This window comes from Podarcis bocagei, assembly GCF_964188305.1.
Source record: "Podarcis bocagei genome assembly, chromosome: 17".
NCBI classification, from domain to species: Eukaryota; Metazoa; Chordata; class Lepidosauria; order Squamata; family Lacertidae; genus Podarcis; species Podarcis bocagei.
This window is the reverse complement of record NC_138143.1, coordinates 32635179-32652776: the sequence shown is the minus strand read 5'-3', so window position 1 is coordinate 32652776 and position 17598 is coordinate 32635179. Positions and strand designations below refer to the sequence as shown.

Genomic DNA, 17598 nt, shown 5'->3' with positions numbered 1-17598 from the left:
TTGGGGTGCTTTTGGTATCTCTGTTCCAAATAAGAGGCATGCCCAGAGTAAAAAGGTAAAGGTAAAGGGACCCCTGACCATTAGGTCCAGTCTTGGCCGACTCTGGGGTTGCGGCACTCATCTCGCTTTATTGGCCAAGGGAGCCGGCGTACAGCTTCCGGGTCATGTGGCCAGCATGACTAAGCTGCTTCTGGCGAACCAGAGCAGCTCACGGAAATGCTGTTTACCTTCCCGCTGGAGCGGTACCTATTTATCTACTTGCACTTTGACGTGCTTTCGAACTGCTAGGTTGGCAGGAGCAGGGACCGAGCAACGGGAGCTCACCCCGTCGCGGGGATTCGAACCGCCGACCTTCTGATCGGCAAGTCCTAGGCTCTGTGGTTTAACCCACAGCGCCACCCGCGTCCCTTTAGCAACACACAAAGAGGGCATGAATGTCTGCTGAGTCTTGCTAAACATATGCTCAGAGTGAAGCATACCCCTGCTTGCAATTTTAATTTGGAGTGGGGGAAGACAGTGTGCCTCCATTAACAGAAGTTTAGGGAAGACTGGAATAGATTCACTTGTCTTAGGTTCGTTTAATAAAGCCAGCTTACCCACTAAGTCCCATTCTCCGTTGGATATGTAATTGGAAATATCAGCTTCGAGCATCTGCAGATCAAGCAGCCAGCCATTGTGCGTCCAGGAGCCAAACTTCAGATCACATTTCTGCACATCAAAAGGAAACCAGCGGACATCAATGTAACATGTGCTCTTCAAGATGCCTGTAAGCAATTAGAAACAGGCATGTAAATGTTTCTAAAGGGGGAAAGCAGTGAGATCTTAAAGGCAAGAGAGGAAGGGGAATGAAATTGCAGTCATATCCACCTGTTATCAAGAGTTCAAGGGAGCAGACAGCTTTGAAATGCATTCCAAATTGATCTGCTAACAAACGGTGCCTATAATTCTGCGTTTCAGTCATGGTCTTCAGAGGACTATCTGATGAAAAAGCTGATTGAAAATAATAACTGGCACCTCACAGTTAAGCTGCATGGAGCTTAAGCCTCCAAGAAACAGATCTCAGGTACTTTAGCTGCATTGCATCTACTTTAGGGGCTGTGTGGCGTATCAAACCACCGCAAACAAAACGGAGAGCAACAGCAGAATTGCTAGTTGTGGTCGTCATCCATACTGCTAAGCAGATGTTCTTAATTGTAGTAATGTTTCATGCTTCCCACTTCACTAAGAGGTAGGAAATGTCAAGATGGGAAGCTTTGTGAGGAGAGACTCCTTCATGCTATTCTTACAGACTTGGGCCAGGTTATCTTAAAGATTAAAGGTAAAGGGACCCCTGGCCATTAGGTCCAGTCGTGACCGACTCTGGGGTTGCGGCGCTTATCTCGCTTTACTGGCTAAGGGAGCCGGCGTACAGCTTCCGGGTCATGTGGCCAGCATGACGAAGCTGCTTCTGGCGAACCACAGCAGCGCACGGAAACGCCGTTTACCTTCCCACTGGAGCGGTACCTATTTATCTACTTGCACTTTGATGTGCTTTCGAACTGCTAGGTTGGCAGGAGCAGGGACCGAGCAACGGGAGCTCACCCCATCGCAGGGATTCGAACCGCCGACCTTCTGATCGGCAAGTCCTAGGCTCTGTGGTTTAACCCACAGCGCCACCCGCGTCCCTATTCTTAAAGATTACCTCCTCCCATATATGCCACCTGAACCTTAAGATCCTCTGAAGCAATTATCAAGTACAGAGCCTTTTCGGGAGTGGCACTGTTCCTACTGAACAACATTCCAGAGACTCTTGCCTGGCCCAACTCACCTGACCCTGCTTTATACATGATTGGAGCAGATCCTGGGTAAACACCCACGAATTGGGCATGATCACATGCACTTTGATCAGCTGTGAAAATTGCAACCTGCTCGTAGTCCAACTAAGTTCCATGGATCATGCTACTTTTGCAAACTTCTGTTTACTGCCTATCACCAAACGTTCTACAAGTCTGTTTCAAATTACAACTGCAATGCTTCTTCAACAAACAACGACAACAACGACACTTTGGAGCGTGTGCTGACATTCATAAAAGAGCATATAATGGCCATATATTCCCTTGGAATTGATTTCATTTTCTTATAACTTGCTCTCCAGTAAAACCCCGACATCCACCCCCCTTTTTCGTCTTTGATTTACTTTGCTTTCCTCGAGGGGCTGTCTGCTCTGGCATAAATGATTCATGTGACACTAGTCGAAAGCTATGTAAGGGATTAATATTTATCACGTATTATTTGTCATCTAATTATTTCATGTTTCGCCAGTTAAAATCAGAAGCAGAAAGGAGAGAATAACAAAATGCCTCAAAGGTGCTGTTTGTTGTGCAACTTGTGGTGGCGGACAATTAGCTTGTTTTTGTTAGATAGCCAAGTTTTATTGGCTGTTTCGAATGTGCAGAGACTTGATTATGTTAGACCATTACATGCTAGTGACAGTTGGCCTTTCATCACTTGATTGGCAGGCGGAAGAGAGGTAGGCTAAGCGGCCAGGGACACACTGGTCTGGTTCCTGGCTTCTTCCTTTCCCACTTCTGAGGTGTCTCCTCCCTCAAGCAATGGTGGCAACTTGGCTGAAGGGTCTAGAAGTGGAGGGAAGTCTCTCCTACCCTGCTCTGACTCTCAGGCTGCATACACACCCAGTGCCAGATTTACGTATAAGCTAAACAAGCTATAGCTTAGGGCCCCCAAAAAATTAAAGGGGAAAAAAACCCTGGATGTACATTTCCAAAATATAAGATAAAAAACAAATAAATTAAAACCTACATACAGCAACAGTGCTTTGTGTTGTGTAGGCTCCTCTGATGTAAATAATGGGCCCCACCTGCTCCCTAAAATATCACATATTTTGTTATGTGCAAATGGCTTTAGATACCTATTACGTCCATAAATTGCTATATAGCATATATTCAACACAAAAAAACAGTGACAATTTGTTGTTGACAACGGGCAGCTGGACATATAAAGGGCCCCATTACCTTCAGTAGCTTAGGGCCTCATCAAACCTAAATCCGGCCCTCTACACACCATGCATTGAAGCAAATGTCTTCCCTCGGAAGGATCCTGCAAACTGTAGTTAACTCCTCAAAGAGCTGCTGTGCCCAGTCTCCTTTAACAATCTACAGTTTCCAGGATTCGCTGGCGGGAAGACAAGGGCTCATAGTGATCAAAGAGTGCTTTATGAATGGCATGTAATTATCCAAGATGGAAGAAGGAACGGCTCCTCCAATGGAGGAGGAACGGCTCAAGAAACCAACTCCTTTAAAGAGATCAACTCCAATTTGGTCAAAAAACAGAAGAGCAAGGAGTTGGTAAGAGGCGTGTTCTTTGAACTTCTGCACTCTCCCAAATGTCACTTTCGTTTTCAGTACAACTTTTTCCTCAAGTAAGTTTAGCGACAGCCCCGCACAGCATATTTATACTCTAGATTGCAATGACAGAATAATCCCCATACATGTTTTCATATGTGGCATATTCACCTCATCTGGTTATCAGAATCACAAAAAGGAACTTCCGAGTGTTAGGTACTTGTCAAGACCTGTCTTTCCTAATACTCTCTTCTCTTTTTTATATACTTTTCAAATTTATACATTTCATTAATTTTACAATCCAGTTACCATTTCAAAACTTGACATCCTTCCCCCTCTTTCTGCGGTTCCTTAAATTTATTTTTTTCACATCTTCTGCAAATCCAAATTCATTTAATTTACTCATTTAATTACCTACTGTAAATATATACTTTTACAAAACTTCAGGTTATTACAATAATCCTGCTAATGTTTTAATCTGTTTACAATTTTTATGTAAATATTCAATAAACCATTTCCATTGTTTTATAAAGAGTTTGGTATCTTAATTTCTTATTCTTCCAGTAAGTTTTGCCATTTCTGCATATTCCATAAGTTTTTGCATCCATTCGTCCTTTACTGGGACTTCTACTTCTTTCCATTTTGGGGCAAGTAACATTCTTGCTGCTGTAGTAGCATACATGAATAAGTAGCATACATGAATAACTTAGGTAGTTCTGTCTCTATAATTCCCAAAAGAAAAGATTCAGGTTTGTGTGTGTGTATATATATATATGTGTGTGTGTGTGTGTGTGTGTGTGTGTGTGTGTGTGTGTGTGTGTGTTATTTTGAACATCTTTTTCAATTCATTATATATCATTTCCCAGTAAGCTTTAACCTTACTACAAGACTACCACATATGATAAAAAAAACCTTCTTTCTCTTTACGTTTCCAACATTTCTTTGATTTAGATTTATACATTTTTGCCAATTTACTTGGTATTAGATACCAACAATATATCGTTTTCATATAATTTTCTCTTAAACCATAACACGCTGTAAATTTTATATCCAGATTTCACAGTTGTTCCCATGCTTCCATATCTATATTATGACCTATATCTGTTGCCCAGTGTATCAGGATTTTACTTGCTCATCCTTTGTCATTCATAATACTCTCAGGCACGAACTTCATTAAAGGTTTGTGCAGTTTTAATTAAAGCATATACTAACAATACAGTTTCATTTAAGCCTTCTAATCCACAGTCACATATATGAATTCCTGATCCAGGGGATAACTCAATATATTGAAAGCCTCTTACCTGGAGGGATATACTGGCAAGATCCCGTATAGTTCACTAGAACATTTGTATGAAACGTTGCATCAAATCTCTCGTCTGCACTACAAAAGACAGCAGAAAAGGTACGTGGGATGTTGTTTACTGGTTGCATTTGTTGCAATGTAAGAGATGCAAAACATTGTAAAAGATGATCCTATTGTTTTTAGTAAGACTTTAAACTGATCTCTGTCGCCATTTTTGTTTTTTTTTAATGTTTTCCAGTAGAAATATTGGAATAAATAACTCAAAATCATTGGCTACAGGAGGATAAGTCAATGCTGCAAATGACACAATACAGGCTGAACTCTGATCCTTTTAAAATGCATGATCAGCTGTAATTACTTCTTCCACCCTACAAACAGATATACAGTGGATGCTTGGGTTGCAAACGTGATCCGTGAGGGATGCACGGTCACAACCCACAGCGTTCGCAACCTGCGTCTGCGCACTGTGGGTTGCAATTCGGTGCTTCTGTGCATGCGTGACCGCTGAAACCCAGAAGTAATCTGTTTCGGTACTTCCGGGTTTCGACGGTCCATAACCTGAAAAAACGCAACTTGAAGCAGCTATAACCCGAGGTATGACTGTATATCTATTTCTTAATTGCAGGCCACTCATGCAGAATTAGGATTTTATGCATTTTCACATGGTGAATCTGAATTTCACTTCTCCCAAGTGATTAACAATCGGGTTCTGACCAAAAATCAAAAAGATGGCCAACATGGCTGTTCTAAATGGCAATAAAATCCAGATCTATATAAAATTAGGCATAGGGTGCTGAGTGCCAGAATCATGGCAGAAACGGCCGATATAAATCAGTTTAAAAAACAAATCCTCTCCCCTCCAAAATGTGTCTTAGAATCATAGAATTGTAGAGTTGGAAGGGTCTATGAGGGTCATCTAGTCTGACCCCCTGCAATGCAGGAATCTTTTGCCCAATGTGGGACTCAAACCTACGACCCTGAGATTAAGAGTCTAGTGCTATACCAACTGAGCTATCTTGCAGCAGCCATCTTTGTTTAGGGAAGAGGCTCTGCTCAGAAGGCTCAGATTTGGTACAAAGCATCAGCTGCATTAAACTGCCTTTGCTTCAAAAGGCACTGATTAAACACTGAGGTTTTTAAGTCCCCCTTCAATTCGGTGTAGCTGTTATGTTACTATACAAAAGGACATTCAGTTTCGGCACCTGAAATACACAAAATTCAACCTTCAAATCTAATTCTACTCAAACAGCCTACAAACAAGAAGAACCAATTTGCCTACCACTGGTGATGGCCAGAATTGTTTCAGACAGGTACTAGAAGCAGTACTTTTAAAGATTTCCTGTTTAAAGTTTAAAAATTGCAACAAAGAAAGACAAGTCAGCAGCCACTGTATATGAGAAAACGGAGCTATAACCCCCTTTTACAATGGCTGCCACTTGGCATTGCTTGAGCTCCTACTTTTTTAGATCAATAATTTTGTACTGCTATATTAACAATGGCATCTCTATAACTCACCTTGGGACCAAAGGGGGGAACAGCAATGCTTTAAGTAATAAATGAATAAATACAATGGGCTCTAATCCTGACAAGGCTTCTATGACGTTGACTTGGTTTGCCAGTGTTAGGTCTTGTGCCATTTGCCCGATACCACATCCTCCAACGTTACTTTTATTCTACAATGAAGCTTAAGAGCAGGACTCCAATTGAAGGATCATAAGTTGGAGGGCTTAAAAAGGTAAAGGGACCCCTGACCATTAGGTCCAGTCGTGACCGACTCTGGGATTGCGGCGGTCATCTCGCTTTATTGGCCAAGGAAGCCGGCGTACAGCTTCCGGGTCATGTGGCCAGCAGGACTAAGCCGCTTCTGGCGAACCAGAGCAGCGCACGGAAACGCCGTTTACCTTCCCACCAGAGTGGTACCTATTTATCTACTTGCACTTTGACGTGCTTTCGAACTGCTTAGTCAACCCAATAAATGAACATTTTGGGGAAACAGGGTGGTTCTCAGCCAAATTACACATGGCAATGAAAATGTAAAATTCCAGTTGCCGCAATGTGTTGGATGCAAAACCACTAAGCATCCTCCTCCTTCCACTCAGTTTGATTTACTTTGATTTGTAAAAGAACAAGGCTCATCACATTGTGCTATCTGATCACGCCTTCTTGCGTAATTGCAATCATGACCCCGGAGCTTAATAGAGCTATGTCAATTTCCATCTGTTCCTCAACTTGCTCGGGTTTTTAAAACAGCCTCAAACATGCCTTCCTTACCTGTTGTACAGAAGAATGTCTGGCACCCAAATCTGATCAGATGGGAATCTTAAATTCTGAACTCCTGGATATTCATACTGATCCCATGACAAATACGTGTCCATCCAGGACTATGGAAAAAGATGGTTTTGCAATTAAAGATCATAGATGCTGGGAAATCTGCTTTCAAAAATAATTAGTACAATATGAAATAATGCCAATGATAGCAGGCAAGGGTTATCATTGATGGGGCACAATGGTACTCCCTCTTCTAAATTTTCTTCCGCAGATTCTCCTCAGCGGTGATCTCAAGTCCGTGCTTCATCTGTCATGTCTTTGCCTGCCCTTCCTCCCTATGGGGCCAGAATATTTCAGCCAACAGCAGGCAGCCAACAGAATATTTCTGTCTGCCCACAATACCCCCTGACATTAGAAAAGCCCAGCAAATCCATGTCAGAGGTTTCACTGCCACCACCAAACAGCGCATGACAGTGACAGATCCATTTGTTTAAACCCATGCCTGCCCCCAAATACTTACAAAACAGGGGGAAATCCAGTGTTCTGTACAAAAATAACACAAGTGGAGCTGAAACTTTCCCCTCAGTGCCGGATTAAGCCCTGTGGAGGCCCCTAGGCAGTCAATAATTTGGGGGTACCCAAATTATCTTCCAATATGTTTTTGATTTGACCAACCAGCAATTTTAACAAACCAATTTCAAGATCAATTCAATGCTATTTTGATATGTTATCGCGGGACCCCTAGAAGGTGTGGGGCCCATAGGCTAGGGCCTACTCTACCTATTTGGTAATCTGGCACTGTTTCCCCTGTACTGTTTCCCTTACTCCTCACCAGTCTCTCTCCCAGTATAATTTCCTATGCATTTAGCTCCGATACCAGAAGTGATCCTGACAGGGATGAACACACTTTAGGGAACTGAGAGACTAAGCAGGCTGTGTGCAGAGGGTTAGCTCTTTTGACCTGTGTACTTTTTCGCTTTCTGTGTGATTGGGGGCTGATCTGGATTCAGCAAATCTGCCACTATCACAGGTGGTTTGAGCTTGAGTGCAATACAGCCAGCTGTAGAGTTGGTCCGAGGCAAGTGGAGCTGTCCATCTCTGCCTCTTCTACTCTCCCTAAGCACACGTTTTCCCAACATAGGGTTGTGCCAGTGCCTTACATTTGGAGCTGTGAAAGACCACCACCCGACATTCAAAGGGACTCATGAACCACATGGAACAAGTCCTCTATATTGTAGGGAAATTAGAGGCACGGCAGCCACCAAATATGGGAGTCACGTGATCAGCTCTCCCTTCCCCTGGTGTTAATAGCCAGTGCAGCCTCCAGACATTTTGGTCTAAACGGCCCATTAACCCCTGCCAAAACATTCTGGTTGGGGCTGATGGGAGCTATAGTCCAAAGTGTCTGGACAGCACTAGATTTGGGAAGCCAGGTCTAGTAGAACATATCATTGTTCTGCATTATTATTATTATTATTATTATTATTATTATTATTATTATTATTTCACAACATCCCTTTCTGCATTTCACTGCCTCTGCTCTGTATCAGTAGCTGCTGCTGGCAGGAGGGAATAGTAACACAGGAAGGTAAAATGTGGTGGTGTTTATTATTATTTACCATACATATGTAGCTGCCCATCAGTGAACATTCCCCATAAAGCTTACAACAAAATATTAAGAACTCAGTATACCACAATAATTTTAAAAAACTGTAGTAAACAATTTATAAAACCCTTGGACAGAAGCTGGCTCAAGTAATTCACGGCCAGGATTTAAAACATAGTTGAATAAAAAGATCTTCACCTGGTACCGAAAATACCATATAAAAAGGCACCAGGCAGGCCTCTCTAGGGAGGCTGTTCCATACCTGAGGTGCCACCACCAAAAATGCCCTTTCCTTGATAGGTATCAAGAAAAGGGTCTTTTCAGTAGTGGCACCTCAGGTATATAACTATATAAATTCATGTTACAGAGGGGGGATCGAAACTTGCATCTACAATTTTCAACAGCAGTATAGAATTTGCCTCACGTTTAGTTTGGCTCAAAACTTCATATGGAAATGAGTTACTCGGTGTTTTGACATCTGATAAGATCAAATCAGAATTTAATTTTATTTTTTTAAAAGCACAGCAACATTCCACAATTCATTTTCTTCTCCGTTCTCTTTTTTTCTCCATATGAAAAACCTTTCTCTGGAAAATCATTATTTTTAACAACCTGTCACATAGTTTATGTTGATTAATGGCAAAATTACTTACCATCTGTAGCCAAGCATTTGTTATCAAGACCTGGTTCTTTTCATCCTTGAAGAAAATAAAAAGCGGGAGAGGGGAATGATGAAAATAAACAGTTTTTGTCAAAGTATGAATAATTTTATTTATATTTTATCCATGTTAGTTCTTGGAAAGATAACCAAACACACATACACCCAGCGAGTAGAATTTAGAATCATCATGGCCAGCTTCTGGCATTTAAAAAAGGATTCAGATGATAAATAATTAGTGGTTGCAATTCTTGCACATCCTAATGATATTCATTTGCATTCGTTTGAAGTGGACCAGCATTGCTGTGTCACAGAATCCAGTCGTGAAGTGTTCAGCCAGAGGCCATTACAACATAAAATATTAAAAATAAGAAAAAGAGTGGCAAAATGAAATCAATAGCATAGAGTCCAAATAAAAAAAATATGGACACAATCTAGCCAAAGTTAAGCACCTTTGAGGCCCACTGAGAGAATTAAAAATTGATTTCAAACCTCTGAAATCAATAGGATGTAGAAGTGCTTGACCTCAGTGGAACATGTACTATAATTCTAACACAGAAGTAAAGGTCTGGGCTTAATCCACATTGTCCCATGCATACAGCACAAAGATTTGAACTATGTGACTCCTCTCCACATTCTTCAGTGATATTGTCCTATAAAGTTTGCATCTAGTGCCGGATTTACGTATAAGCTAAACAAGGTATAGCTTAGGGCCCCACTCTCTTGGGGGCCCCAAAAAATTTAAAGGGGAAAAAAACTAGATGTATATTTCCAAAATATAAGATAAAAACGAATAAAATAAAACCTACATACAGCAACAGTGTTTTGTATTGTGTAGGCTCCTATGATGTAAGTAATGGGCCCCGCCTGCTAGCCTGCTCCCTAAAATATCACTGGTTTCAGTTCAACAATTACTGTGATAAAATACATATTTTGTTATGTGCAAATGGCTTTAGATACCTGTTAGGTCCATAAATTACCATATAGCATATATTCAACACAAAAACAGTGACAATTTGTTGTTGGCAAAGAACAGCTAGACATATAAAGGACCCCATTACCTTCAGTAGCTTAGGGTCTCATCAAACCTAAATCCAGTCCTATTTGCATCATAAAATGAATGTCTGACTGTCCTTTAAAATACAGACAAACCTCGGTTGTCAAATGTAAACCATTTTGGAACCCTGTTTGGCTTCTGAAATGTTCGACAACCGATCCACAGCTTTTGATTGGTTGCAAGAGCTTCCTGCACTCAAGCAGAAGCCACGGTGGACATTTGGCTTCCGAAAAACATTCAAAAACCGGAGCTGTTCAGGAACCGGGATTTGACTGTACTGTGGTAGATCAAGGGCCACATCCCAAATATGTTACACATCATAGATGGTTGTGGAAATCATGTATGGAAGTCCTAGCTTCTTAATTAAAAATAATTCCTTTTTTTTTTTTAAGTGAGCCACAATCCAACCAAAACAATGCACATTTGAAGTCCCAGTGATTTCAGTAGAATGGATTTAAACAAGTACTTGACTCTCCCATTAAAATCAATGGTGCTTAACACTGACTTAATTATGTCATTGTTGGTGGGCACTTCCAGATGGGTGTTATTGTGGGATCAGCGCTTTTCATGCATACAAGGTTTTCTGCAACATCCACACAATGTCACTGGCATCAAAATGCCAGCCTGCATTGCGGAGAGGTGTTCTTCGGCCAACCGTGGTCCATGAGGTTGGGTATAGCCAGCTTTTATAGGCTGTGGGTGGACTAGAGTGAATCCTGCTCCGGTCAAGTCTGGTCCACTTCCAAGCCCCATCCACCCAGTGGCCAGGGTGGTATTTGCTTTCCCTTTTATATTAATATATTAAAATGTTTTTAAAGATAAAAGGTACAGGGACCCCTGACCATTAGATCCAGTCGTGGCCGACTCTGGGGTTGGGGCGCTCATCTCGCTTTATTGGCATAGGGAGCTTCTGGGTCCAGCTTCTGGGTCATGTGGCCAGCAGGACTAAGCCGCTTCTGGCGAACCAGAGCAGCGCACGGAAACGCCATTTACCTTCCCGCCGGAGCGGTACCTATTTATCTACTTGCACTTTGATGTGCTTTTGAACTGTTAGGTTGGCAGGAGCTGAGACCAAGCAACGGGAGCTCTCTCCGTTGCGGGGATTTGAACCGCCGACCTTCTGATCGGCAAGTCCTAGGCTCTGTGGTTTAACCCACAGAGCCACCCGCATCCCTTTTAAAGATAGTTTCCTGATTTATTTCCACTAGGAGCACAAAGATTTTGCATTTTTAAATCCTGTATCTTCAACTTTCTGGGCTGCATCCAATGTTAGTCATACTCAGAATGGACCAATTGAAATCAATGGGCATGACTAACCGATCCATTAATTCCAGCGAGTCTACTCTGAGTAATTCTTAGTTGGACACAACCTTCCCCTTGCAACAGCAGTCATCCATTTTAATACAAAAGCATACCAAATAATAGACTGTTTTTCCAATTCCAACTTTGGGGAAACTTTGAAGTGCATGTGAGCTTATTCTCGTGTCCAATTCCTTTTGTTTTATTAAGCATTGATTCACCGTGGAATCACTTTCATTTATAATGCAAGCATAACTCAAAAGGTTTATGTACGCCTGTTTTAGCTGCTAATAATCTGACATTTTACAACAAAATCCTTTTAAGAATTTCCCCTCGCCTTCCTCCTTATTTAGTAAGATCTCCATCTTTGAGAAAATGGAAGATCGTGTATCCTTGCGAATAACAGCTTCACTGGAGCAGAGTAACTGCAGACCACAACACCCTGGGATATTGGCTCAGCTTTCACTGAGGTGGTTAACTTAGATCTGAGCTTTACCAATATTCAGATTTCAGGTAGGCCTTGCAGGGCCAGCCCAAAAAACTTGGCTTCCTAAGGCAGAAAATGAAACACTGTCCTTCTAGTCAAGGTGCTGAGCAGTCAAATCTGGCCAAGTTATTTTGACACTTGAGGCAGAATTTCCCAAAATGTTCTTCCCCTAGGAGTAACAATACCACAGGAATAAATCAAACAACACAAAGCCAAAACCAGTTCACTCTGCCAAATGGTAGAATCGGGTCCTTTCAAATAAACAAATGCTCCTCAATGAAAACTAAACAAATCCTTGCACTCAGACCCTCCAAGTGTCCCCATTTTTCAGGGACAGTCCTGGATTTACAGAAGCTATCCTGGTTTCTGATTTGATCCTGGAATGTCCCGCTTTCCTTAGGACACCCCTATTTTCATCAGAAAAATGTTGGAGGGTTTAGAGTTATCAAACATCTGAGCCATCTGAAGGCAACCCTGTACAGGGAAGTTTTTTAATGTTTAATGTTTCATTATGTTTTTATATATGTTGGAAGTAGCCCAGAGCGGCTGGGGCAACCCAGTAAGATGTGTGGGGTATAAATAGTAAAAATTATTATTATTATTATTATTATTATTATTATTATTATTATTATTATTATTATTATTGAATAGGGTGTCCCTATTTTATCAGAGAAATGTTGGGGGGTATGTGCACATAGAAACTGAGAATACTGGGGAGAAGGATTATCTCTCTGTTCTCTTCCCATCCAGCCCCTTTCCCCTCTTTTTTTGCTTAACATTCAGCTTGAAGAAGACTTCTGATGAACTTGAAACCTTCTCACTACTTTTAGCTAGAGTGTCTACTTAGGACACCATACTTCAAAGCACATTCAAAGTACAGTGGTTAAGAACTTAATTCGTTCCAGAGGTCCATTCTTAACCTGAAACTGTTCTTAACCTGAGGTACCACTTTAGCTAATGGGGCCTCCTGCTGCCACCACACCGCCAGCATGCGATTTCTGTTCTCATCCTGAGGTAAAGTTCTTAACCCAAGGTACTATTTCTGGGTTAGCGGAGTCTGTAACCCAAAGCGTCTGTAACCCGAGGTACCACTGTATCACATCACAAAAGAATCCTGGGAACTGTAATTTATTCCCTCACAGAGCACCTTTAAAAACGGCACATGTGCTTTAAATGTATGGCACGTACATACCATGTACATGTACATACGCATCACACAAAAAATAGCACACATCTGAATGAACGCATCTGAAATATGAGCTAATTTATAAGTACTCAGCCACATTCACAAATAATTGCTATAATTTAAATAGAAATACATTGCCCATAGTGTGGAATCGGCTGCTCAGACTGTTCTCCAAATGCTCACTTTTGATGGGCTTCTGCTCAACTTTCTGACAGTTATTTATCTTTAAACTGGGTGGGCTTTGACCGGACCGCCCTCCAAATGTAGGACTGTCCTCTGTTTAAAAAAGGAAATGTGGTCATAATAAAGTTATCACGCTTGAATTAGAAATCATATGGCTTTTCCACTACAGCAGAATAACTGCAAATAAATTCTATTTACTGCTTCCTCTAGTTTAAGATAAAGGAGCACAATGATTCTATCTCACTTTGCCAACACAGCAGATGTGGATGGATAAGAAGCACTCTGACGTAAGGTCACTGCTAGAGCTGAGCATTAAAAAAAAAAAAAGTTCAGGTACAAAAGTTTTTTTAAAAAAACTTCGCACACTGCCAGAATCCTAAACAAAAATGCATTATTCCAAATGTCCTTGCCACCTCATAGAGGTGCTTTATACTGCCTTATTCTGAAGACAGACCATTGGTCCCTTTAGTTCAATAATGTCTATACTGAAAGGTAAAAGTAAAGGACCCCTGGATGGTTAAGTCCAGTCAAAGGTGACTATGGGGTTGCGGCGCTCATCTCGCTTTCAGGCCGAGGGAGCTGGTGTTTTTCCACAGACAGCTTTCCGGGTCATGTGGCCAGCATGACTAAACCGCTTCTGGTGCAACAGAATACTGTGATGGAAACCAGAGCGCACAGAATCGCCGTTTACCTTCCTGCCACAGTGGTACCTATTTATCTACTTGCACTAGTGTGCTATCAAACTACTAGGTTGGCAGGAGCTGGGACAGAGCAACGGGAGCTCACCACCGTAGCAGGTATTCAAACCGCCGACCTTCCGATTGGCAAGCCCAAGAGACTCAGTGGTTTAGACCGTAGCACCACACGTGTCCCTAAAACCTCCATGACAGGTATTCAGTTAAAAAAAAAAAAAAGAGCTTCCTATGTTGAGCAGTATTGAAAATGGGGCTGCAAAAAACCTCCCCATACTATCAGGAGCACAAAGGACCGTGAATGCACAGCAAAATGGATGCCCTGAGGACGTCCTTGACTGGAAATGTGTGGGGCTTTAATTATTCGTCTAGTCTTGTATTTTGAAGGTCTTTCCTTTCCTTTTCAGTGCCCGAGTTATTCTATCATGTGGTGAATGGTAATTTCATGTAGGATCCATGTCAATGAGAGGTGAGGATCCAGCGGCCCTCCAGATGTTATTGGGCTACAGTTCCCATCACTTCTGACCACTGGGTCTGCGGACTGGGCTCTGGAGACCAACAACAACAACCTGAGGACCACAGGTGACTGAGCCCTGATGTACACCATGTTTAAGTAGGGCTACCACATTTGTTCTGGCAAAACACAGAGTAGGACGGGGTGGGGTGGTTGTGGGCGATTCTCCCCCCCCCCATCTAGTGTTGAAATGACTTCAAAGAAATCCTTTACAATCTATTGCAGCCTAATAGGGTGGCCCCTCTGGAATTTCTCTCTCACACACACAGATTTGTAACTCTGCCTGTGCTTGGCTGCCCAGAGTTTAAATACGTGACCGTTTACACACCCTTTCAAACACATGCATTTGGAGAAGATCCCTAACTAGGCAGAGAGAGAGAGAGAGAGAGAGAGAGAGAGAAGACCTGAAATACAGGACAAAACTCTTATCGTACAGGACGTAGCATTTTACATTGAAATACAGGACAATCCTGTATTATATAGGTGACAGGTGGCCATCTTTTGCCTTCCTGTAAAGTTGTCCCTATGGGATGCGGGTGGCACTGTGGGTTAAACCACAGAGCCTAGGACTTGCCGATCAGAAGGTCAGAGGTTCGAATCCCCGTGACTGGGTGAGCTCCCGTTGCTCGGCCCCTGCTCCTGCCAACCTAGCAGTTCGAAAGCACATCAAAGTGCAAGTAGATAAATAGGTACCACTCCGGTGGGAAGGTAAACGGTGTTGCTATGCACTGCTTTGGTTCGCCAGAAGCGGCTTAGTCATGCTGGCCACATGACCCGGAAGCTGTACGCCGGCTCCCTCGGCCAATAAAGCGAGATGAGCGCCGCAACCCCAGAGTCGGTCACGACTGGACCTAATGGTCAGGGGTCCCTTTACCTTTACCTTTAAAGTTGTCCCTATATGGTTGAATTTATAGTCAAGTATTTGAAAAGCACAGCTGAAGGACCCGTACAGGACAGGTGTCCTAACAGAGTGGGGAATGAGTAATACACCTCTGTGTGCTCTTTTACAAGCATGATTTATTTATACCACACTTGACCTTTATAACAGAACTGGCCTTAAGCTGCTTTGCCAAGTGGCGCCTATTCTATCAAAAGTGATATGCAAACTCCGATTAAGAGAGTGAAGGGGCATCGGGGGTGGTGTGAAACCTTTGCTGGAACTTCAATTCCCAACAGTTTCACACCTAATGGAAGGTCCCCGGAGTAAAAAGACCAGATGCTGGAATTCCTTATGTGTTGAAAGCCTTCCCTTCATCGAATGCTCCAGGCAGTGAAAATTAAACCTGACACCCAGATTTTTACACTGTCTCTTCTTGCTCACTACTCTGGTGCTTGGCATAAAGCAGGTCCGTTGCCGAGAGCGGTGGACTCTGCTCTGTGCCTGCGTAGGTAGCCCTGGGCGGACTGGGTTTCATGCATCATTTCATGGTACGTGGCATCTTGTCAAAATGATTCAAGGGTCCAGAGTTCCTTGCCAAAGGCAGCTGCTTTCCCCACATACATTAAAGGAAATATCTTAATAATAATCCCATGAATACCTTTGATGTCTGGAAGGTAAGTCTGAAAAGTTTCTGAAGCCGAAGGCTTTTGAAGAGTGGCAATGCAACCTTGGAAACATTGCACTGTTTGCCATCCTGCCGGGACCACATAACACTGGTCCTGAGAGATCTGCATTGGCTCCCAGTACATTTCTGAGCACAATTCAAAGTGTTGGTGCTGACCTTTAAAGCCCTAAATGGCCCAATATACCTGAAGGAATGTCTCCACCCCCATTGTTCAGCCCGGACACTGAGATCCAGCACCAAGGGTTTTCTGGCGGTTCCCTAATTGCAAGAAGTGAGGTTTCAGGGAACCAGGCAGAGAGCCTTCTCGGTAGTGGCGCCCGCCATGCTTCGGGATGCAGGCAGCTCTCCGCAAGCCTGGGGAGCCCGGCAGGAACTCCCGCGGGCTCCCAAGGCTTGCGGATAGCTTCCTGAAGCCTGGAGAGCGAGAGGGGTCGGTGCACACCGACCCCTCTCGCTCTCCAGGCTTCAGCGAAAGCCTGCATTCGCCCCATAGGACGCACACACATTTCCCCTTCATTTTTGGAGGGGGAAAAGTGTGTCCTATAGGGCGAAAAATACGGTACCCAATCTTCACTTATTAGTTCCATTTCCAGAATGGAAACCAACCCAGTGAATACAATTGGGTTTTGCTGTTGTTGTCAGTTTTTGGACAACAAACACTTCGTAATTTCCCCTGCATTCACATTGCGTTTACTTTACATGAATGGGTTAGAATGTCGACGTAATTTATGTAATTTAGGTTATTAATTACATATATTACATAATTCCCCCACAGCAGACAATGATACAAATCACAATGTTTTTCCATAGAGGATGAACTGCAGTGGAAGAGAAACAGTGAGACCTGTGGGTATAGGGCGGTATACAAATTTAATAAATAATAATAATAATAATAATAATAATAATAATAATAATAATAATAATAATTATTATTATTATTATTATTATTATTATTATTATTATTATTATTGTGGGACATGTGACGAAGATGCAGTTAAAGGCATATGAGCAGGCGAAGAAGGGTTTTTCCCTCAGATCAGTTGGCAAACCCAGGTATTTGCAGAGCATATGAGGCTATGCCATCGCACCTACCTTGCCCTGCATGTGCTCCCCTTTTCCTATTCAGGAATCTTGCATGCAAGATCTTATTACATGTGACAATACCTAATACTAGAAAAGTCACGGAATGAAGTGTCCTCTCAGTGACCCGGCATGTTAGCAAAAGCAAACAGCTTCTGGGCAAGTCTGAACCATCAAACAAATAATCTGCTTTATATAGGTAAGAATAATCATCTGTAAAGGGGAGCTGGGATTATAGAGAGAAATATTGCTGAGAAGTTCACAGCATGTAAGCCGGCGTCATAAGCAAGAGAAATCCAAGGGCACCAGCAGCGCCTGAAGACACTGTGACTCAAAAAAAAAATGGGAAAGAGAAAAAA

General features: G+C 42.5%; 1 protein-coding gene across 2 annotated transcripts in view; it reads right to left on the bottom strand.

Moving 5' to 3' along the window:
* The window catches only part of LOC308576737 (neuronal acetylcholine receptor subunit alpha-7-like), a 110951-nt gene that overhangs the window by 42283 nt on the left and 51070 nt on the right, over nucleotides 1-17598 (bottom strand). For both annotated transcript variants that reach the window (XM_081176615.1, XM_081176616.1), the window contains exons 3-6: nucleotides 9172-9216; nucleotides 6916-7025; nucleotides 4643-4722; nucleotides 597-764 (exon numbers count right to left, since the gene is read on the bottom strand). In XM_081176615.1, the coding sequence (XP_081032741.1) occupies nucleotides 597-764; nucleotides 4643-4722; nucleotides 6916-7025; nucleotides 9172-9216 (403 nt within the window). The remainder of the gene's footprint in view (nucleotides 1-596; nucleotides 765-4642; nucleotides 4723-6915; nucleotides 7026-9171; nucleotides 9217-17598) is intronic.